At 43.2% G+C, this 24,209-nt stretch overlaps 1 protein-coding gene across 1 annotated transcript in view; it reads left to right on the top strand.

The window, feature by feature from the left end:
* Nucleotides 1–24,209, top strand: part of SMG6 (SMG6 nonsense mediated mRNA decay factor) — a 191,253-nt gene that overhangs the window by 78,755 nt on the left and 88,289 nt on the right. Inside the window, exons 14-15 of the mRNA XM_044675604.1 lie at nt 20,803–20,919; nt 21,850–22,018. Of these exons, the coding sequence (XP_044531539.1) occupies nt 20,803–20,919; nt 21,850–22,018 (286 nt within the window). The remainder of the gene's footprint in view (nt 1–20,802; nt 20,920–21,849; nt 22,019–24,209) is intronic.

Genomic DNA, 24,209 nt, shown 5'->3' with positions numbered 1-24,209 from the left:
CCTACCCATGAGCAATCAATGGCTTTCCAATTGTTTAGATCCAGTTTTATTTGTTTGGAAAGTGTTTTGTAGTTGTTTTCATATAATTGCTGTGTTTGTTTTGGTAGGTAGATTCCTAAGTATTTTATATTGTCTAGGGTGATTTTAAATGGTATTTCTCTTTCTACTTCTTGCTGCTCTAGTGTGTTGGAGATGTATAGAAATGCTGATGATTTATGTGCATTTATTCATTGTGATTTATTTTAACTAATAACATTCACCAACTTGAATAAAATAATACAATTGCATGATGAAGAAACTGTGAATTTGAGGAATTGAAAAACATGAGAAGACTCACATGACCTGATGCAAGAATAAAGTAAACAGAATCCAGTGCTCAGTGGTCCACACTCACTGATAATCCTAAAAGTCATACATACTCTGACTAATTGCAGTCCTGGAGACCAGGAGAAAGTTGAGTGTGTGGCAAGCCTCCTCCATTCTGTGGGTCACTTTGATTTCAGTAGGAGATGGTCTGTCAAGAAAAAAAAAAAAAACAAAAACAGAGGCCTCAATCAAACTTAAAACCAAGGAGCAGTTGGGTGGCTCAGTGGATTAAGAGTCAGGCCCAGAAGGTCCTGGGTTCAAATCTGACCTCAGATACTTCCTACCTGTGTGACCCTGGGCAAGTCACTTCACCCCCATTGACCAGCCCTTACCACTCTTCTGCCTTGGAACCAATACCTAGTATTGATTCTAAGATAGAAGGTGAGGGTTTAAAAAAGAAACAACTTAAAACCAAAATTAAAATGAGGCGTTACAAAGCTCAGGTTTCTCCGATTTTTCACATTCCTCGTTTATTATAGCCCATTGATATTCTGATAGGTTTTTTTGTGGGTCACAGCTTGGTTAATCAATCCCAGATTGATGGCATCTAATTGGCCATAAGTCCTTTACTGTCACATAAAGAGCCGCTATGCATATTTTGGTGTATAGAGGACTCTACTTCTTTAGGGTCTATCCCATCTGGGATAGACATTTCAGTAATGTTTTAAGTGTCAGTCCATATGGATTTCCAGAGTGGTTGGACCCATCGACAGTCCCAACCAAATGTATTAGTGTGCTTTTCTTTTCACAGCAGATCCAACATCAACTTTTTACATTTGTTGTTAAGTCATTTTCAGTAGTCTGATTCTTTATTTCTCTTGTGGTTTCCCTGGCAAAGATACTGGAGCTGTTTGACATTTCCTTCTTCAGCTCATTTTCCAAATGAGAAAGCTGAAGCAAACTGGGTTAAGTGACTTGCATAGGGTCATATAGTTAGTAAGTGTCTGAGGCCAGATTGGAATTCGGGACTTTCTGACTCCAGGCACAGTGCTCTGTGCACTATGGTGCCACCTAACTGTTCTAGGTGAGGCTTTACCACTGACACTTTTGAGAAGCATCGTTGGCTCCTTAATGCCACTAGATTTAAGTACAATTTCCTTTGACATTTAGAGATCTTTACAACCTGCCTTTAGCCCATCTTTCCTTTAAAAAATATTTAAATTATAAATTTTAAAATGTCTTTTATAGAAACCATCCTCATTGCTAGTAAGAAGTGAGCATTCTTTGCATTGTTTCATACAAGTAAAAGAAAGAATGTAAGATCCCATATAATTTTCTTATCCATGTCTAGGGAAATTTTTGTGTAGTTTTGATCCATAAAAGCTTAAAATTGCATAAAGACTTTTGGGACACCTTGTATACTGTGTCTGGAAAGCTGCATCCGAGCTGAATTGTGAAGGCTTTAAATGCAAAGAGAATGAGTTTGAATTTGATCCTGGAGGCAATAGGGAGCCCTTGGAGTGGATTGAATAGGTGGAGTGACGCGGCCAGACTTATGCTTTACAGATGACACTATCAGCTGTGTGGAGAGGAAAGAGACCTTCAGCAGAGTGAGACCATTATGAAGACCACTGCCATAGCCAGGTGTTTGTGAATGGAAGGAAAGGGACAGATAGGAGAAGTGAAGCAAGCTTGGCAGCCTGAGGTATGTGTGGAGGAATGGAGACAAGAGTGTCCAGAAAATAAACAGCAGAAATATGCCAGCTGAGAATTCAGGAAAAAAGCTGGGGAGGTGCAGAGGACTTGGAAGTTCCTTAGGAGCACTTCCCCCACTCCTCTGAAATCCACACTCATAGAATCTTAGGTTTCTTTACTAGAAATATAAATTCCAGCCTCTCCTTTCCCCTGTGCCCAGCTCAGACCTAGAATGGAATATGGCACTTTGTTCTGGGACCCATATTTTTGGAGGAATATTGACAGTATGGAAGGTATTTAGAGCAGGGTAACCAGAATGGGAAGAAAGTGTGTAGAGAATAAGAGGCAACTTAGGTGTGGGAAAGGTAGTCCTTGGGTTCAGATATTTGAAGGGTTGTGTAGAAAAGGGATTTGACTATGCTGATTAGCCCTATTAAGTGCCTGCTGTTTGCAGGGCAGTATGCTGGGAGAGATAGAAAATTTAAATATAAGACAGGGACCCTTCCCTTATGGAGCTTACATTAGGGAAAAGCTGATTGGGAATAAGATACACAAATAACCATATTCAAGAGGTACAAATGTATTCTTCAAGGCCCAAGGGCAAAAAGTGGTTACTTGGAGGGAGACACCAAGCATTATACTCTGGGAACAAGAGCATGATCCAAGCAATCAAGAGTGCGGGACCTGGTGGAGATGTTGGTACCTTGAGGTTTCCATTGTGCTCAAAGAGAGGGTGTTGTGATGAGTGGTGATGTTTTAAGATTCCTGAAGAGAACCCTTTAGGAATGGCTGGGAGGGATTTGACTACAGACTAATTAGTGGATGAGAGAATTCGATGGGATTAACTGAAGGAGGGTTCCTCATTTAGGAGGGGTCCCTTGCCATAAGCCTTTCAGAGTTTAGGAATCCTGGCTATAACACTGCCCTGATACACAGCTCATCCTACTTTATTCTGGATCAAACAATTCTCAAGAGAACACTGTCTTGGTGGACTTAAGAATGCTCCCATTAGTATTCGTAGCTTTATCTCATTTCCATAGGGCTGAAATTTCTAGCCAATCACTTCAGCACACATTATTATTTATGAGGACCTATAATTTGTACATTATTGTACTATTTGCTAGGAATACAAATATAATTGAGAAAATATCTCTGCTCTCAAGAAGTTTACATTCTCCGGAGAAGGAAGTATTGGGTCCAGAGTGGAATTTGCTCAGAGAGAAAATGGGGCCATCATATGACAGAGAGATGAGCCTTGCTCTGCTGTGCCCCAGAGGGCTGACCCAGGATCAGTGGTAGAAATTGATTCAGACTGATTGATTGGAGCCAGCAGAGGCTGGGGGACCACATGCCTAGGGTCTGGGAGAGGCCATTCTTGATTTGGAGTAGATTGCTTTTTGGCGTTCTTTTTTACACAGATTTTTTGGTCCTAGAGGATGATCCAGGATTGCAGAGGACTTTGTATTTTAGTAGGCCAATAACTGTTTTTGAAAAATGTTTGGTAGTGGCCTAGAGGAGATATTAAAGGGAGTAGAGTGAATAGCAGTAGGAAACCTGGAGAAGAGGTTATTGAAATAGTCTGGTATGGAGGACAGCAGGACAGCGTAACATTTCTTCTGGTCTTTGAACAGTGGGCAAGAATACAAAATTAAGGATTCTTGCAAATGAGCAAAATCTTCACCCCTTCACCTCATGGTGATAATAATAGATTGGTGATGGATAAGGTTCAGACTAGGGGACGTTAAAGAAGAGTTTTTCTTAAAAGAAATCCCATTTGTAGATATGTGTATGAAAAGGTTTGCAAATCAAATTTATTTGTCCTGTTGGCTTATATTTGTTATCATTTTATAGGTGTTTGGTTCATGTCCATAAGCATTATTCAATATTGCTTTGTGACTAGGACCCCCTTCCCTTATTCCCTGATCTTGTCTGTTCCCTGACTTCTGTTGGGCCATCAGTTAATTTGTAAATAGCCAGAGCGGTGCTCATGCAGTAAAATAACCTCCACAGTAGAGAAGGTGGCTTGTTTTCTGTTTCTTTCCAAGGTCCAGCCTGGTCCCTGACAAGTAGCTTAATGAATACTTGTTGGCAGAACTCAGTGTTGTCATAATGATCAAGTTTGACCGCAAAGCAGAGAAGAGAAAAGTCAGTCTACTCCCTCCCTTTTTTGCTAAACTGGGGAATTTGGGGTATGGACTATTTCATATACTGCCAGACTCAGTTGCTGACTGAACTGCTCCCACCCCCACCCCATTTTGTCATTATAAGAGAGGTTCTTGAAGAGATGTATTTTGAAATTATTGTTTTGTTAAAACAAAAATATAACAGTAAGTTTTTTAAATTATTGAATTAAATATTCATTTTACAGATAATATTTTTCCAATACTTTTCTGCAAAATTTTTCCTTTTGATTATTAACTTAATGAATATCAGCAAACCCAAACATTCCAATATTACAAAAAAGGGGTTGAGGGGCAGCTGGGTAGCTCAGTGGATTGAGAGTCAGGCCTAGAGACGGGAGGTCCTAGGTTCAAATATGACCTCAGACACTTCCCAGCTGTGGGACCCTGGGCAAGTCACTTGACCCCCACTGCTCACCCTTACCACTCTTCTGCCTAGGAGCCAATACACAGAAGTTAAGGGTTTAAAATAAAAATTAAAAAAAAAAAGAAAAGAATAAAAGGGGTTGAAGAGATTGTTTGTGTAGCTGTAAAACTTCTATTATGTATAATTTTGTTTTTCTCCTCAGTAGATTAAACAACTCTCCTTTTTCCTCCTCCCCAGTCACCAAAGGAAAAGAAAAACCTTCCTTTATAAAGAATAAATATAATCACAAAAAACAAATTCACACCTAGGCTGTCTACCTATGTCACATTCTGTACCTCTCATCCATCCACCTCTGTGCCAAGAGGTAGAAAGCATGAGGTTTCATCAGTCTTCCAGTATAATTAGTCATTCACATTATCCTTCTTCATTGTTGTAGTCGTATAAATTGCTTTTCTTGTTCTGACTACTTCTTTCTTCATTAGTTCATACAAGTCTTCCCAGGTTTACCTGAATCTGTCCCTTTTAAATATTTCTTATGGCACAATAATATTCCATTATATTCATATGCCATAATTTGTTCAGGCATTCCCCAATTGATGTGACCCTTACTTAAGTTTCCATTTCTTTGGTACCAAAAAAAAGTGTTATTATAAATATTTTGTGGGAGAGAGGGATCCTTTTTCTCTCTGGTTTCTTTTAAGCATATACCTAGTGGTAGTAGTGTCTTTGAATTGAAAGGGTTGCACAGGTTAGTGACTTTGGGATTATAGTTCCAAATTGCTTTTTAAATGGTTGGACTACTTCATAGTTCCACCAATAATAGTGTGCCTCTGCCCTCAGAGACACTCCAACATTTGTCATTTCTTTTTTAGGGCATCTTTTCCAATCTTATGGATGTGAGGTTGTGAGGTAGAATCTCAGAATTGTTCTAATGTATTTGTTCTAATTGTAATTGTTCTAATGCAGTCTATTATTAGTGATTGTGGAGCATTTTTAAAGTTGTGGTTTTTATTATTTGTTATGGTTGTCTTTCTTTTTTTTTTTTTTTTTTTTTTTTTTTTTTTTTTGGAGAACTGCCATCCTTTGATTATTTGCTCATTTAGGAATGATTCTCATTCTTATATAGCTGTATGTATTCCCTACAAAGCTTATCAGTTTTTTTTATTAGAGAAAATTTGTGGTAATTTTTCCCCCTGTTAAATAAATGTTTCCTTTGCAATTCTAACTGCATTGATTTTGTTTGTGCAGAAACTTCTTTTATCTCCTATGATCTTCTCTTATCTTGTTTCATTAAGAATTCTTCCCCCAATATGATTGGGGATGTAGACTCTAAATGATCAACTCTATTGCAAATACTAATCATATGGAAATAGGTCTTAAAGATACATGTAAAACCCAGTGGAATTACTTGTTGGCTACAGGAGGAGGAGGGGAGGGAAAGAATATGAATCATGTACCCATGGAAAATTATTCTAAATTAAATAATTAAATGAATGTAAAGAAAAAGAAATTAATATTGAACCAATGAAAGAAAAAAAAAAGAATTCTTCCCTCGTCATAGGTGTGAAAAGTATCTCTTTCCTTCAGATTTGCTCTTTTTAAAAAAAAAACACCTTATCTTCCATCTCAGAATCAATACTGTCTTAGTTTCAAGGCAAACGAGTGGTAAGGGTCAGGCAATAGGGATTAAGTGACTTGCCCAGGGTCACACAGCTGGGAAGTGGCTGAGGTCAGAGTTAAATCTAACATCTCCTGTCTCAAAGCCTGGCTCTTAATCCACCGAGTCGCCTAGCTGCCCCCAAATTTGCTTTTGATAAGACTTTTTTTATATCTAGGTCATGTATCCTTTTGGAATTCAATGTTATATGGCAGTGATGGTGAACCTTTTAGAGACTGAATGCCTAAACTGCAACCTCATGCCGAATGTGAGGCACCCCCCCCCCAGTCTTACCCCAGACAGGGGAGGGAGGAAGTGCTCCCATTGGGTTGCTGGATAGAGGGGTAGATGATGAAAGAAATGTCCTCAGGCACATGGAGAAGGGAAAGGGAGCAGTTCCCAGATATTGCTTTAAATTCTGTTTCAACCAGAATACTTTCCAGCCCTTCTAGTAATCTTTGTTGGATTAGTTGTATTCTAGTAGTTTAGAGAACCTAAGCACATTATGCTTCCATGTTGGGTTGCTTCTTAATGTTGTGTGACGAATCTCTTCCACTGATCAATTTTTCTTTCTTTCTTTTCTTTAACTAGTATAAAATAATTCTTGATATTACTGCAAATTTAGTTTTGAGGCCTATTATTGCTGAACTACTTTCCTCTTTACTTTTTCTTTTCATTATTTTCCTGTGATACTCTTGATTTTTGTTTCCATAGATGAATTTTATTATTTTTCTTGTTTCTTTAATTTAACTCTGTATGCTAACTAGTAGGATACAGAATTTGCAAATTAATTTGGGTAGCTTTGCCTTGTTTGTTATATTGGCAAAGCCTAAACCATTTAATATCTCTTCAGTTATTTAGATCTGTCTTGACTTCAGTAGAGTTTTATAGTTGTATTCTTATAATTCCTGTTTATGTCTTAGTTGCTATATTCCCAGATATTTTATACATTATATTGTTTTAATTATATTGTTTGAATATAATTCTTTTTTTTTTTTTTAATTTCATCTTGCTGGGTTTTCTTGGCAATACAAACAAAGACTGATAATTTTCATGAATTTGTTCATATCTTGCTACTCTACTGAAGTTTTTAACTTTTTAGTTGTCTTTCTGGTTCTCTAAGTGAACCCCCCACCAGGTTATCTGCTAATAATTGTTTTCTTTTGGCCTATGCTTAGTCTTTGATTTCTTTTTCTTATCTGTTTGTATAAGTGGCATATCTAGAACTATAGAAAAACAATAGTGACAGTGAACATCCTTGCTTTATCCCCAGTTTTGGAAAACTCTTGTGTTTCTCCATTACAGATGATACTAGTTCTTGGTTTTAAGGAAATAAAAATTTCCGTGTTGAAAAAAGATCCATTAAATGTTCTGCATTTTAATCTTTTTAACACAAAAGTGTTATATTCTTTTTCACCTCTTGACACAGTCTTAAATTGTTTTGCTATTAGCATGGTCTGTTATGTTGACAGTTGGGCTAAAGTTGAATCAACTCTGTATCTCTTTTTTAAATCCAGTCTGGTCATGGTATATGATCTTTTTATTATGTTGTTTTGACCACTTGTATTCTATTTAATATCCTTGCAACAATATTCATTAGCAATATTAGTGTGTAGTTTTCTTTTCCTGATTTCTCTCCCTGGTTTAGGTATCCAAGCCATATTTCACATTGCCATCTAAGCTGGAAGTCACACCTCTTTGCTATTTCATAGAAGGCCTGCATATAGGTCATTAGTCTGATGATGCGACTGAACCAGGGCAATGATATTCATAAGTGTTGAGGGAACATAGGTTATAGAGAAAGTGTTCTTTTTAAAGTCCTACCAAATTCAGGTAGCTAGCTTTAAGCACCCTAGACGTCATTTTCCTTTCTAGAAAGCACTGTAAATTACAACTTTCACTTTTCTGCACCAGAATTGGTTGTAGGTAGAGAAGGGGTTGAAGGGATCACTTAGTCTAGTTTTGGCATTGATTTTCATCTTTGAAACAGTTGGGAACTGCTTTAGGCAGAGTTGCTAGAAGAGCTTCAAAACAATATACTGATTCACTAGATCTAAGTACTTGACATAAACTTCAAAGTTGGGTTTTACATGAACATGATTTTTAATTTTTAATCAGACTTGTTCTCTAGCACCAGTCATTTCCTTTGTATTCTGGAAGCTTCCTGAATACAAGTCCTTACAACTTGAACCTAGGAGGTCTCTGCCTCCCTCTTGACCTGCCTATAGTTTATACTCCACTACTTGAGATTTGTTATATTTGCATTTAGTTTGCAAAACTACTTCATGACTTTTCAAGAAGCTATAGAAAGAAGAGAAAATTGTTGAATTGAAAGCCCACTGTTTCTTTGCTCAGTAGTACCTGCCATGTCAAAGAGTCTTTCTCTGAATCTTTCTGGCTATATGCATTATCTTTCATTTACTTTTACTTCTGCACTGAAATACTACTGAATTTTTATATCAGCAAGTTTCAATCTATTTGCATTGGCTGCTCAATCCTTGCTTGCTTCTATTAGAAGAGACAGGATTATATTTTATTTGTCCTTTTTATCACAGGAAACTTTACTCTTTAGTGACTGCTAGATTCATACCACCTCTCCCACCATAAAGAACATTTGATATGAAGGGGTTTTTTCCCTTCTAAAACCTTTTCCTTCTATCTTTGTATCGGTTCTAAGAAAGACGAGAGGCAAGGACTAGGCAAGTCAGGATTAAGTGACTTGTCCAGGGTCACACATTTGAAGTCTGACTTCAGCATAGAATTTGAATAGGAATTTGCCCTGCTTGCTGTGATTGAGGAACTGACCGTCTGTCATGGTCTTCTGATAGTCATCCTCTCCTACATTCTAGTTTTGGGAGGAAATCATTACTTTTCAAGAATTGTAGTAAGTAGCTTTGGAACCAAGTCCCTTAGCTTGGCAGCATATTCTTCAGGTCAAATTCAGACCACAAACCTGAGGTGCTCACTTTATTAGTCCTTTGAAAATGAAACGACACAGAGAGATCTCTCTATTCTGGGCCCTTCCTTGGGTTGTAGCTCAGGCCCTATCTAACAATGGTTCTGGCAGTATTTCTGCCCAGGAGGGAGTGATGTGTTCGACAGTGGGGGTTAGGCAGAAGTTGCTGTGACAAGATCATCAAGCAGAGGGAATCCAGAGGCTCAGCTCAGAGAAAGTCAAGGTGGAAGTGGCTGGCGTCTGTGTTTTGACTGATGCGTGTTTTCAGGAAATTTATGGGAATAACATTTTCCAAATATTGCTTTTCCCTCTACAGATATTTCCTGGGGAAAAAAAAAAAAAAGCTAGAGTGATCAGTTAGAAATGTTTTTGCTTTTCCCTGCTACATATGAAACGTTCTTGGTCTTCAGGTTCTGGGGTATCATCCATCTTGCATAAGTAGAGTTGAGGCACCCCGCCGCTTTCTCCCTCTACCTTCAATGGTACATTACTGTACCCGTACTGTATGAATGGTGGGAATGAGAAACCTAACCCAAATAGAACTGTCAAGGGCCATCTTACCACATGAATTAGCTTTAAACGATATTTCTTTAATGTATTCTTTGTTTTTCTCTGTTGCTTTTTTGAATTTCCAGTTAGTTGGACAGTTAATTGGGAAATCATTCCCAAATGCTCTTTCTTCTGTAAATATAAATTTTTAGAAACTATGCTTAAAGTTAATAAGGATTTTTGTCAACACTGGCTTAGTAGACAGAGAGCCAGGCCTAGAGGTGAGAGGTCTTGGGTTGAAATCTGAACTGACACTTTCCAGCCATGTGACCCTGGACAAGTCAAGTCACTTAACCCCCATTGCCTAGCCCTTACCACTCTTCTGCCTCAGAACCAATGCTTAGTATTGATTCTAAAACAGAAGGTAAGGATTTTCTTAAAAAGTCAATTAGGGAAAAAAAGGAAAAAAATAAAAAAACAAACAAAAAAGTCAATTAGAGCAGTGGGTAGGTAGCACAGTGGATAGTGTGCCAAGCCTGGGATCAGATCTGGGCTCAAACACTTCCTAGCTGTGCGGCCCTGAGCAATTCACTTAACCCTTGTTTTGTGGCCCTTGCTGCTCTTCTGCCTTAAGAGTTAATGGTAAGACAGAAAGTGATGGTTTAAAAAGCAGGAAAAAATCAAAGTGTGAAGCTTGATTAGAGGCACTGAAATTCAGAGAGACAAACACTTTTTCTTAGCCATAATAATATGGTCTGACTGAGGTAAAGCCCCACAGAACAGGGTTTAGCAAGAATTCCTTTAGCCTTCCTAGAAATGAGTGGATTCCTAGGTCTGAGAGAAGCCTTAGAGATCACACTTGACTTAGCTCTCCTGCTTTGCACCTGAGGCCCAGGGTCCCAGAATCTTATTGTGAAATAGAGCTGCAAACTGGAATTTAGAGCTTGATTCCTGATCCCCGGTGCTCTTTGTATCATCAGCAAACATTGAGTACCTGCTGAACATTCAGCCCAGCATATGCTGTGTAGAAGGCACTACACTGAGGAAGAGAAAATGGCAGACTTTGGCTCCTACTCTCAACAAGTTTTCCAGTTTGGTAGGGTTTAAGATCCCAAGATACTGTAGTTGTGTAAGCCATTGATATAAGTGTTTTAGAGAGTTGCCCCTCAAAAGTGCCAGGGGAAGTAGGAATGAGAGGCCAGGAGGTCAGGGGAAGTTTGTGGAATGCAGCTTCATACACACAAAGAGCCTTGGTCCATCCTTTCCTGTATGGAGTTGTGTTTTTGGCAGGGATCACGTCTTTGAAGGTCAAAATCTTATTTCTCTTGCCCTTGACTTTAGCACTTAGCCCAGTGTTCTGTTCATGCATGCACTCTTATTGCCCTGAATTCTCCTAAGTGTTGCAGATGGCAAAGGGGTTGAGTTCATCTCTTTCAGTCTTTTTGAAGAGATGGGGGCTGTGGATTGTTAGTTACCTTTGTTAGGTAAAAGTTAGCATGTTAAGTGTCAAATGAACAGAACTGACAGCAAGTGGATGCAAGGAATCCATCTTCTTTGGCCATGATTTCCCCTATGGAATGAATCTATAGTGAGGGGGCTCCTGGATGTTTTTGGGGGGTGGGGAGGGATCTGTGCAGGTTTAGGGGGAGGGAATCGTTTGGGAATATGTAATTAATTTTTATACTTTCCCCAGTAAACCATCGACCCTTTTTATGATGTCATGAGGGATTCCTTAATTTTGCAGCTGCTTCCTGATTACGTCAGAGAAGAGCCTCTCACCCTGCAGCCCGGAGCTGCACTCACACAAGGATTGGGAACAAATGAAGTGTTGAATATCTAATGGCTTCCACAGGGAGAGCCACTTCAGGCTTCCCAGGCCTCCTTAGGCAAGGTCTTCCTCAAGCATTTCTGACCTCCGAGAGTGCCTTTGTTCAGGAACGACAGGGCCCCATCCCTGAGCTTCAGTCAGAAAGAGTCTGTAGATCCTCTGGGTGCAAACCTCCCTCCAGGTGCGCTCTTCTCCTGCTTCCCTGCCCCCTCCCTGGCTCTCACTGCCTTGTGCTTTTGGTTCCTTCAGATCTCAGTGTCTTCAGGAGCCCTGGGGGAGTACCACTCTGAGCCAGAAGTATTTCCCCAATCCCCGTATTGCAGTCTTTTGCCAAAACCCGTCATCTCTACCTCCACAATGGCTCTCACATCTGTCTTCTCTTTTTTTCTTTCCGTCCCTGTGACCAATGGTCCAGGCCTCCCTTTTACCTTGTGTCTGGAGTGTCAGCATAGTCTTCTAACTTGCCTCCCTGATTTCTTCTTTGTCTACTTCTCTCCCTTCTTACTCCCTCACAGAAATCTGGCACATCACTTCCAGCCAGATATTGTACTTAATGCTAGAGAAAGTGACAAAGATGAAAAATAGCCCCTGTCCTCATTGAGCTTACATTCTATAAGAGCAATGGGCATAACATGGATTGGTATCAGGAAGCATAAATTTTGTACGGAGTAATTTCAGACGAGAGAGGGAATACTCCTTCAGTGCACATATGTATAAATCTTAGTAGACATACATCGTAGTCCGATAATAAGCTGGGCTCAGATTTGAATCGGAGGATTTCTGTCAAGCAAGATTGCTTTGGGGAAGTTGAGCAGCACTTTAAGCAATCCCAGGCTGCTTCCTGAAATAGAACCCTATCTTTTAAGACATATGGGGTACTTGTGTGTATGAGAGATAGACAGACTGTCATTAAACATTTATTTAGTGCCTACTGTATGACAGGCACTTTGCTGAACACTGGGAATTCAATGAAAGGTGAAATGTAACCCTTGCTCTTATAGAGCTCACAGGCTAATAAGGGCAGACAGCATACAAAAAGTTACATACAAGCAAGATAAATTGGGAAAAACTCTTTGTTGGAGGTGGATTTTTACTGGGCCTTGAAAGGAAGCCAAGAGGTGAAGATGAGGAAGAAGAGCTTTCCAGGCCTAAGGGACATTCAGTGTGAAAGTGCTCAGAGTGGGGAGGAGTGTTTTATTCCAAGAGCACCAAAGAGGCCAGTATGACTGAATTGTGCAGAATCTGTAAGAAGACTGGAAAGATGGAGGAGTGGGCAGGATATGTTATCTGGGCCTTGAAAGCCAAACAGGATTTTATACTCGATCCTGCAGCAATAGGGATTCACTGGAATTTCCTGAGTGGGGACCAGGCGTGACATAGTCAACCCTTTGCTTTATGAAGATCACTGGCAGCTGAGTGGTGGATGGACTGGAGACAGGCTATTGCCATCGTCCCCGCAGGAGGAGGGATGGAGGCATATTCAAGAGAGGTTACAAAGTGTAAAGTGAGCAGGCCTTGGCAAGAGCTCAGATATAGGGAGTAAGAGAACGAGAAGCCGAGAAAGACACCTTGGTTTTGAGCCTGGGTGACTAGGATGATGGTTTTGTCCTCAACAGTAATAGGAAGTTGGAGGCAAAGGTGTATGTGAAGTGGACTATGAAGAGCTCTGCTTTAGACATATGAACATAAGATGTCTTCTGTACATCTCCCTGGAGCTGCAGATGGGTGCCTGGAGGTTAGCAGAAAGATTAGGGCCGGATCCAATTGTAGAATCATCAGCATAGATTAGTGATGGGCAACCTTTTGAGCTCGGTGTGTCAAAATTTGCCCCAAAACCGAGCATAACTCGGGTGGTGTGTAACTTCAAGAAAAAAAACACCATAATTTCACGATATTCATAGTATAAATAACAAAAATGTATAACTGTGATATATAACTGTATTTAATAAACCAAAATAGGTAAATTAACATAGGTAGAGTTGTCTTCTATAGTGCACAGAGCGTCTTACACCTCAGCAAATGTTTCGTCCTCCGCATGGGGCTGCACTTCTCTGTATGTGGCCGTGTGTCATTGAAAATGGCCATAGAGAGTTAAGCCCACAGGGCTGATCTTATCTTGAAGTGAAATAGTATAGAGGGAGAAGAGGGCTGTCCTGAGCGTGTGACCTGGATGAAGATCCCACGGGGAAGTCTGATGGGAAGGGGGAGGAGGAGAGTGAGCAGCATACAGTCAGAGGCTGCAGAGAGGACAAGGAGGCTGTTGGATGTGGCCATGCGCATGCATGAGCTCTCCTTGGAGTGTCCTGGAGTGTCAGATTTTCAGATCCTCTGGGATCCAGTCTAGCCTTCCCACGTCATTTCCCGCTATACTCCATCCCTTGCCACCTCTCTGCCTTGATCTACACCTTTCCCTCCACTTTGAATGACTTCCCTTTACCCTAACCCTTCTCCACCAGTTGAAATCTTACCTGTGTCCAGCCTAGTTCTGTGGAAACCGTGCAGAACCTTAGTTCAAATCCTGTCTATCACTGCTCTCCTTGTGACCTTGGACAAGTCAGTTCACTTCTGCACCTCTTTCCTTCTCTATCAAATGAAAGAATTGAATTGGATGATCTCTGTCTCCTGAGCTCTATCTCTTTTAGCCCGTGATCCTTGGAATCCCTAGTTTCCTTAAAAACTTAAGTCTATTCTCGCTCTAGTTGTGACTAGTTGTGATCCTTTCAGGCTAATTCAAAGACTGCTGCTTCCCTGAAGCCTTGCTGAGCTCCCACAGCTAGGCAGTGTTTCTCCCTTTTATGAGCTCCTGGAGCACTGTGTATTTTTTTTTTTTGTATTAGAATTGTCTACATACATTGACTTGTTATTTGCTTGTGGTGTCCTGCACATGTCAGGCACATAGGATGTATTTGTGGCAGGGAGAGAGGCCAGATTCTTCTCTGTGACTTTGGGAAATTTTCCCTGCTCTTCACCATGTCTGTGTCTTGTTAAGAGATGCCTAGACTAGAGGTCAAAGTTATCTAATTTTGGAGACTTCTAAAGAATTAGTAGGCATAGCAAGAGGAGCCATTGGGAGGAAATGCCATTTCCCACATGGTTCTTCTCTCCCTCAACTCTGCCTAGCCCGTACAGGGATGTAATCCAGAAGTTCTCATTGTGGCCTCTCCCATAGAAAGATGCCCCTGAGGCATTCTGCATTGATGGTTTGCCTGGCTATACTCTACTGGTGCCTGATTTTGTTGAGAAGGGGGAGAGGGAGAAGGGAGAGGGAGAAGGAGGGAGGAGGGAGTGTGGGAGCGTGTGTGTATTAGTTTTGGTTTCTTTCTGGTCTGTGTGCAGCCACTGCCCCTGCTGTCAACTCCTCCTTCATCTCCTTCTTCAACCAGATGCTGCCAGCAGCTGGATGAGTCTCTCATTGCCCATTTCCTGTAGCCAGGGAGTTTTGGGTGGGTTGCTCAACAGCTCTGCCAGCCCTTTGTCTGACTGGTGACTGACTCATAAGGAAAGCACTCTTGTGTCTGAGAGATAAGAGCTAGTAAATCACCTCCAGGTGGTGTTAGTTTGAGGATAACTGACCACTATCCCCTCCCTTTGGGAGGTGAGGGCTTGGAGGGAGGGTTGGGGGGAGAGGGAGAGAGGAGACACTAAGTTTTGTTGTCTCCGTTTTTCTCCCAAGCAGCCATGCTGTCAGCTGCCTTCCTTTCATCAGCTACTCGGGCCATTGCTAGTGTTCTCTGAGACCTTTTCCTTTGGCTTTGGGATCAGCCTTTCACTCTGATCTGGGCCATTCTTTGTGTCTCATTCCCCACTGAGGAATCCACTGCTACAGAACAGGAGAGTTGGAGGAGGATTGGTCATTTGGTTCTTGGTGTTGGATTCCTTACAAACCCAACCAAACATTATCTGGGCTTGGGATGGCATTGGTGTAGGGAACTTCTAGAAAGGAAATTCCATCTACCATGATAGATGAGCAGTTGCTCTGCAGCTTGTAATTGGAGAGGAGTTGGGGGAGCACTGGGACCTTGAAGGGTGGGCCCAGTGTTGCCCAGCCAGTGTGTCCTAGCCAGGTCTGGCTGCCTTTAAAAAGGTGGCTCTCTATCCACTGTACCTCCAGTCCCTGCCTGTCATTGCCCCTGCCCCTCCTCCCTCAAGCGCTCACCCTGATAGAAGCCAGATTACCTGTCCCAGGAGAGGCTGTGCCCCTGTGTCTTTCTGTTACAGGGCAACAGGCATGGGCAGATGGGGCAGGTCTCTCTCTTCTGGGCCTGCTCAATTTTCCTCTTATTGTTTCCTGCAGAGGAGGTCTTGCCACTCTGGAACTGTCAGGCCCAGCTTTGCTTTGGCAGCACCGTTGTGCACACACTGGTGGGAGAGGGGATGTGTTTATCACTTTTCCTGGAGATTATCTGTTTAAGCACTTCTCTGACAGTTACAATAACAAGGGCAGTGTGTTGTGTTTCCCAGCAGAAGGACACTCACTGTTGAAAGATGTATAGCACTAATTAGAAATACATAACATCCGGCCACATGGCAGCCTTCTCCCGGCCCCTCCATTTCCTGATTTCATACAACTTTGACGACAGTTGGTTTATGTTTTCCATGAATATAATGTTCTCAGAAAAATGAGTCTCCTAGTTACACAGGAGTGAGATACTCATCCCTTTTGCAGGTAATATGTTGGCTGTAGGGGCCCATAGAGTGATGATCACCTGCCCTTCTCAAAGTACATGGGAAGAAACAGAATGGAGTTGATACCTCAGGTGACTTCCTTCTAGGAAGGGAGTGTTTCCGTCCCTTCTCTTTAGCCAAGTCCATCCCCTCAGACTCTGGAAAAGGCTAGTTTTAGAAATAAGGGGAAAGGCCATTTAGCAATGTTAATGAGTTCCTCAGCTCTGGATCAGGCTGCTGTTACCTGAAATAATGCCAAAGGAACTCAGGCAAATACCAAGGCAAACAGTGCCTCATCCTCCCACCCTCCTGCAGGAGGCCTCCTTACCCTGATTCAGTCATGAAGATAGCACCTGAGAATAGGGAGAGAGGGGGGACGGCTTCCTGTGGCTGCTGCCTCTAGCCTACTGCAGATTGATTAACAGTATAGTAGCATGCCTAAGTGTCAGTTACCTTTTCAATTTAATTCTCACAATTTCTGTAAGATTAGAAGAGATCAAGCCCTTGAAAATCCTATCTCTCCAGCATCCTTGGCCGTAGCTTGTCTGCAGGCACTTTTTGTGGGTCAGCCAGACTAATCTCCTTTGTGTTCCATCACCTCATCTCCTGTCTCCTTGGCCTCTGCGCTGCTTGGCCTCCATGCCTCCTCTCTTCCTTCAAGGCAAAGTTTGAGCGCATAGGGCCTTTCCTGATAGAATATTCTTTCTCCCTACTTTCTTTGTGTTTATTGTGCCCTTGTTCCACCTCTTCAAAATGTAAGCTTCCTTGTATCCTCCCTCAGCACAGTGCCTGGCATAACTGAATGCTCCTATAGGGTTTGTCTTCCCCTGAGAGAATGTCAACTCCTTGAAAAGAGAGACTTTCTTGCTTTTCAGTTTGTGGCCCAAGCATGTAGCAAAGTGCTTGTTAAATGTTTTTTCTTTCATTTATTCATGCCTGCATACACACATTCATTTTTTTTAAATCCCTCACCTTCCGTCTTGGAGTCAATACTGTGTATTGGCTCCAAGGCAGAAGAGTGGTAAGGGTAGGCAGTGGAAGTCAAGTGACTTGCCCAGGGTCACACAGCTGCACACATTTATTTTGAAATGAAGTTACTCCAGGTCACATCCAGTCAGGGGAAATGCCAGGACTAGAACCTGTGTTCTCAGTGACTGATATGACCCACCTGTCTGTGATCATGTTATACCAGGCACAAAGTAAAAAGGGCCCTTAGAAGGACACAACTTGAAAAGAAGGGAGTAAGCTGCAGCTCAGGATACAGTAGACATAAAGTGAAGCCATCTTTGGGCCCAATGCACATTTGTTCTCCTCCTTTTTTTTAACCCATATGTTCCATCTTGGAATCAATACTGTGTATTTGTTCTAAAGCAGAAGAGCAGTAAGAGATAAGCCATGGGGGTCAAGTGACTTGCCCAGGGTCACCCAACTAGGAAGTATCTGAGGCCAGATTTGAACCTAGGACCTTCCATTTCTAGGCCTTGCTCTCAATCCACTGAGTCACCTAGCTGCCCCCTTTCCATTTACTTCTCACCATTTCTCTCATTGACAAAGGCCAAGGAAGGCCTAACTGAAGTGGTCACCATGATGGGAAACTATGGTCCCATCCGTGCCCCATTGCTATCAAGTGGTGACAACCCCTGTTCATTTCCCTACTTTGAGCCACAGCATTAGCTCGAAGTAGGAATTTGTTGTATCTGGCTTCCAGGCCTGGAGCTGCCATTTGTCATGAAACAGAAATGGGCCTGGTGACAAGTAACCTCCCCTTGCCACCACATGTCTTCACCTCAGAAGATGAAAGGGTCTTCACAAAGAACTATACTGTGGTCCTCTGAGCATTAGCTACCACTGGTAGCCAGGACTCCTCCATCCTTCTTCCGTTCCCTCAGATGGGGTACTACATGCCTAGCTAGTCTGAACATCACATGCCTGACTGATGAGAGGGAATCAAAGAGGAAAGATTTAACCTCAGAGGACATGGACTCTGTTCTGTCCCAGGTTTTTTCTATTTTGTCTGAGTTTGTTTCTCTTCTTCAGGTCCCAAGGCCTGACTGAGGAAGGCTAGCTGGCTAGCAGCCTTTGGCAGTGTGGCAGCCCAAAGGAAGGGGTTGTGGAGGTGGAAGATAGAAGCAGGTCTTTTTCCCTGGGATTGCTTTTGTGTTATTTCCATCCATCTCGTTCCTTGTCCTTCATTCACCTGCCTCCCTGCCAATTGGTCTTTGGATATCAATATCATGTCTCTGGCATAGTGGATAGGTGGAAGAATCCCTGCTAACAAGAGATTAGAGTTTTGTTTGGGAAAGTATATGACTAATGACTAATAATCATACCAGTAATTGACACTTCCTTGGTCCCTACCTCATCTAGTACTCCTACATCTCATTTGAGTTTGGCAGCCATTGAATAAGTATTGAAACTAGTGGGCATCTATAGTGTCAGATTTCTAGGTGCCAAGGTATAACAATGGGTGCCGTTCCTTCTCCACAGATACTTGTTGAAATCATGGGGGTATGTCTAGCAGAGATATCAGGGAGGTTGAATCTGCCTAAGAAGGGAAGGACTTTCTGCTGCAAGAAATATCTGTTACAGCAAAAGAAAGTGACCAAATTGTGAGGCTGAAGACCTTATAGGGACCACATTATATAAGACCCAGCACTTTCTGGCTTTATATCCAGAATTGAGGAAAAATGAAAACTGAGGATTCCCTGCTTGAGCCTCTAAATTCTCACTCCTTTGGATTCTGGGAATTTTCACCAGAATCAACCAGACATCAAAAGCAGGTCAGGGGGGCTCCTTGAACTCTTGACACTTGGGATTTGTTCCCTTAGGGCACCTCTAAGTGTGACCATTGTGAGAGTCAATTGTAGTTAAGTTTTGGAGGACTTGGAAAACAGGTTTTATGAACAGAGAAATGGGAGGGGAAAAAATGAACTACTGGGAACTCTTTTCCTTTCCCCACAGCCACAGGTGTGAGCTCTCTATCAGTCAGCTCCCATTTGATGCAGCCAGGGAGGACTGTATTCTTTGATGTGAAATATTTGGGTAGCTGCTTTGGTTCTCTCTTAGCTGTATTCTTGGGAGAGGTGTGCTCTCAGAAAAAAAAAAAACTGAGCAAGAGCTCTTTGTTTCCTTCTTTCTTAAAAGGAAGATTACTACCCCCTTCAGGGACTCTGTCATCTTCAACCCACCACCTTATAAACTATCTTGATCTCCTGTTTACCAGGGCAGCAATCCAGGTGACCACTACTTCTAGGCTAGGTTAGTGATGGAAGTGGGAGCCTAGACTCTGGGTGGGAGAAAATGTTGCTCTCTACTTAGGCCCAGTGATGGGCAACTGAGTTCCCAAAACCCATCCTATTGAGGCCTAGCAGGAATTCTGCCTTTCTCTGTGGTTCTGGATTACAGATCCCTCCCCCTTCTCCAGAGACTATAACCCAGCTCCTGATAGCAAGCACTAGAAAGCCTTCTGTCAGTGTGTGCTAAGAGGCTCTTTCCCCTTACCTCTCCTCTAACCAGCTCCTTGCCATTGCCAGAGTCATCAGAAGGGGTTTGGAGTTGGCTGTAGAAGCAGATCTGCTTCCATAGGGAAGAGGAAGAGGAAGCCAGCCTGTAGGAATAGCTGTGATTGTGTGACATCTCCCTGAATAACTGCTTCAATTAAGCTCCATTGATGAGCTGTTGTGTGACGTGTAACTGGTGAGCTGACGAGAGGTGCCTCCCCTCCACTGTCTGGGTTGAAATGCCAGCAGGGATGGAGTTTGAATATACTGCTAATTATCCTGTTAGCACTTGGGAGATTTTTAAAATTCTCTTCCATAGAAGATAGGACTAGGATCAGCTGCTGCCAGTTTACAGGTCTGGTCCCCTGGCTCATTTCTGTAGGTGCTATGGACTCCTTCCAGAAAGATGATGGTTTGGAGGCTCTGTTCATTAATCATCATTCCCCAGGAACATGGTGGGATCTAGTTGAGTTGGAATAGGAGGTATTTATAAGTGTTTGGGGTTCAAATATATCCACCTTTCTATCCCCAATAAAATAGCTCTAGCTGTTTGACATGCCTTCCTCCTTTCACTGGCATGTAGTTAGAGTTAAGGTTTGAGAGAAAGAAGAGGGCTTTATAATTAGAAACCAGGTTTATGTGTTTGGTTTTAGGAGAAAGAACAAAAAGAACCTTTTACTCTGAGTCTGCCATCTGTATCTCGAGGAGTAGCACCCCTGAATGCAAGCACAATAAGGGGAGAAAGGCTGAAGCAAAAAATACCTGGTAATATAGGAAGGAAATTGATGCAGATTGTTCTTTAATATTTTTTTCCCCATTTCAATGAAAGAATATCTCCCCTCCTCCCACGTCAGGCCTTGATCACCTTTACAATAGAGAAATTGATCTCGTGCTCCATGATTACTTGTTGTGATGATCTTTTGGTGGGAGGAGCCAGCCCAGGGATGCTGCAGGCCCAGACCCAACCAGACCATCTGAGTAAGGATCCACAGTCCCCAACCCTGTATTCTCTCCTTCCTCAGCTACGGGAACACAGCCTGGTGAGATAGGCAGTTACATCTGGACTCCCACAGCCTGGTTGGCCCCTGCCCCAAGGGGAACAAAGTTCCTGGTGTGGGTGAGTGGAGATGCTGATGGCATATCATTGGTCTTTCCTTAGATTGTTTCTCAGAGGAATGCCGTTCTGTGATCCAGGAACAAGCTACTGCTCTGGGATTGGCCATGTTCTCCCTGCTGGTGAGGCGCTGCACCTACTTGCTAAAAGAATCTGCCAAAGGTATGTAGATGAGGGGCCCACCTAACTGGTGGGATTTCTTGTTGCCCAAGTCTTTGCCCAGACAGGCCCCCAGAGCCCTCCTTCCCTTTTGTCTTCTATTTCCTCCTCCAAGACCTCTCCATTTACTATTTTTGCTCTCCTTACCCACTCTACAGATCCCCTTTCCTGTAGCTGTCTGATTTCCTGTAAGCTACTGTCTCCTTCCTTCTCAACCCTTTAGGAATTAGGCCTTACATATGGGATGTTAGGCAGGTATCCTGAGATTCTTTGAATGCTGAAATGTGTTCCCTTTTTGCCCACAATTGATACTGAATGCCACATGCTCATAGATTCACTTTAGGTATTGAAATTAACCCCTCAGGCTCTCACTTTTTGTTCAGTACCTTGTGCATCCTATAGGTGTTTGGTCCAGGAGTCTTGGGATTCATTGAACAAGGTTATAGTTCATCGATCTTTGGGGAGGGGAAGAATTCCATATCCTTTTAAATTGAACCTAGAACAACTAGGACTGCTACAAGAGTATTTAAAGGATAGCTGGAGGTAACATTTACTTCCATTTTGGATCAGGTTGGTAAATAGTGTCCCTCTTAAGCCAGCTTTCCAAATGTCCCCAGTTTCTACTTCTGCCCTCCTTTGGGCCAAAAACTAAAGTGGAAACTCCAGCCTATCCCACACTATCTTTGGCCACAAAGAAGGCAGGGAGAGCTCTTAGGATTGGTGGGGCAGAGGGGTAGCGTCTGGTGAACTGCTTCTCTCTCTGTCCTGCTTTTCAGAATCCTCTTGGGTGCTGGTGGCTTTCCATCATCTGCAGGCCCAGCAGCCCTGTGGACTTGGTCTCCCTCCCCTAAGAACTTGCTGCCATCCCAACGCCCCAAGCCCTACTTGGGGCCACAGCAACATAGGCCAAGCTCTCACCCTTTGCCTCTGCAGCTCACCTATCTTCCCCTGAGGACGAGGAAGACCAGGATGATATCAAGGTGTCAGCCTTCCTCCCAGACCTGAAAGAGCTACTGCCCAGTGTGAAAGTTTGGTCAGACTGGATGCTTGGTTATCCGGATACGTGGAACCCTCCACCCACATCTCTTGATCTGCCCACACAGTGAGTAAATCTGCCTCCTTACCCTGGACTTGGGTCTTGCCTTTCCCCTAACACTCTCCTTGTTTCTCTATGTTTGCACTTGTGTTTCTGCCAAAGTACTGTTCCCACTCCACTTTCCTTCACTCCCCACAAGTCTATCTCACTTTCCCTTCCGAGCTGTACTCCCTGGTGGTGGCCAGACTTCTGGAGCACATTATACACAATGGATGCCTCGGCCCCATCTCGGGTGATTCGAATCTTTTGCTGCCTCCTGGGTGGAGCACACAAGGGCTAAAGCTGCTGCTGAGGGGCATTCTGCTGGGCTCTCTGTTTCTGGCTCTAGCTCGGCTGGCTGTTTTCTCACAAGCTTGTGAAGGACCCACATCAAGAGAATCTTCAGTAGACATTCTTGCCCAGCATAACCAATTTGTCTATATGGAATTCTTGGCCCAAAACTTTCCCTTGAACCTTACCCTTCATGCCCCTGCTCCTCACATAGCTCTGGCCCCTCCTAACCTGCATGGCCTACCACGGAGGGCTTCACTTCCCCCTGAGTTTGATGTCTGTGTGGGTGGTGGCCACAGCAGCGAGCAGCTCTCAGCATCCCTCCTGCAAGTCCTCCCTCAGCTGCCAAAATGTGTTCCAGGCTCAGGCTCACTGAGCCAGGGCTCAGTCTTGAGCTGGGCGGCTGGGACTGCAACAAAGGAACTGACAGTTCTTCTGGCTGGGGAGCAGCTAGTTTCCCAGCGGCACTCCCCAAAGGGTTAAAGTTTTTTGTCTCAGACTTTTCAGGCCGTTAATCTGTAATGTGGACTAGGCAATTTGCTCAGTTTTGGAAAGGAAAGGATGAGGAAGGGCCAAGATCTCCAAGTGTCTGAAGCCGAGGCTGAGCATGCGCTGTTAGCCCTGCCTCCCCTTTGGGGCCTGTAGCCTCTCCTGGGCGGCCAGGAGGTCAGGCCTCTAAGTACTGTTCCCTTAGGCACGGTCCACACATCCGCATCCTCATCCACCAGGGCCTCTCTTTTACTGCCTGCCTCGCTTGTTCCCTCCTCCAGTTGGCTTTTGTTTGGCTGAGGAAATGGAAAGCTCACACAGGAAGTGCTGGGCCTCATTTGCTCGGGGTGCAGAGTCTGTTTTCTGTTTGGATGCTGCAGTCCATGGCCCATTGCCGGCTTGTGTGAGCTGCTGCCCATCTTTGGGCAATGGCTCAAACTGCAGCCAGGCACGTGGTCCTGGCTCTAGCCATCCCCAGCCCTGCCGGCTTCCTGGGCCGCTGAGAACTGAAGTGGGGCGGGGCTCCTCTCTCCAGCGGAGGCTGCCCAACCCTCTCGGGTCTTTCTCCTTTTCCCCAACTGGGAGAGCAGATCTGATCAGGCAGCTGCTTGGACCCATGTTACCCGAGAGACAAGCCCCTGTAACCCTGGGCATCCCATCTCTCTCCTGTGGGCAGACCAGGCTGGGGAAAGGTCATTGGGTTGTGGGAAATTCAAGTTCTTCTTTGCACTTAAGACATCTTTCTGCCTCTTCCCTGTTAGTAAATCCAGCTGGCAGAGAGTCAAGGGTGCCAGATCAGGGTGAAGGGGTGGCTCTGCTATTTGCCCCATTTGCCCCATTTGCCATGGGCCTAACATATGCTTGGAGTTTAGTCTGAGCCAGGCATTAACATCCATCAGAATGGAACCATTTTGGTTGGTCCCTAGCATCAGGTCCTACCTGAGTTCTGGCCCATCCTTACCCCAAAACAGTTCTACTTCCCTACTCTCAGGACATCCAGATAACTGCCTACCGCACACAGTAAGCATTTTATCTGAAAGAAAAACAGGAGGCTAAAGGTTTCATTTACCCTGTATAACCAATAGATTTAGTTGCAGCATTGCCTTTTCTGCAAGGAATTACATCACCCAAACATCTCTTTAGGTAATAAACTGAAGTCTTGAATCCCTAGTTTTCAGATGTATTGACTTCTTATAAGAGCAGGAAATGACCTCTCATCACCTTTCTTTAATAGACTTTCATTATTTTCTTTGCATTCTTGTTGACCTATCCTCTGGACATCCCACCCTCCCTGCTGTTTTTCCTCAAGGTCCTGAATTGCAGTTTCTTATGCTTCACAACAGTGTATTTCCTAAAGTATGCCTCGATGACTGACCTTCTGTCCTTCATTGGATCCCATTTTCTTCATTTTCTCTCTATATTTTAGGTCTCCCTATCT

The sequence above is a fragment of the Gracilinanus agilis genome, chromosome 4 (assembly GCF_016433145.1).
Source record: "Gracilinanus agilis isolate LMUSP501 chromosome 4, AgileGrace, whole genome shotgun sequence".
Classification (NCBI taxonomy): Eukaryota; Metazoa; Chordata; class Mammalia; order Didelphimorphia; family Didelphidae; genus Gracilinanus; species Gracilinanus agilis.
The sequence above is the reverse complement of the archived record's forward strand: the minus strand, read 5'-3'. Positions and strand labels throughout refer to the sequence as shown.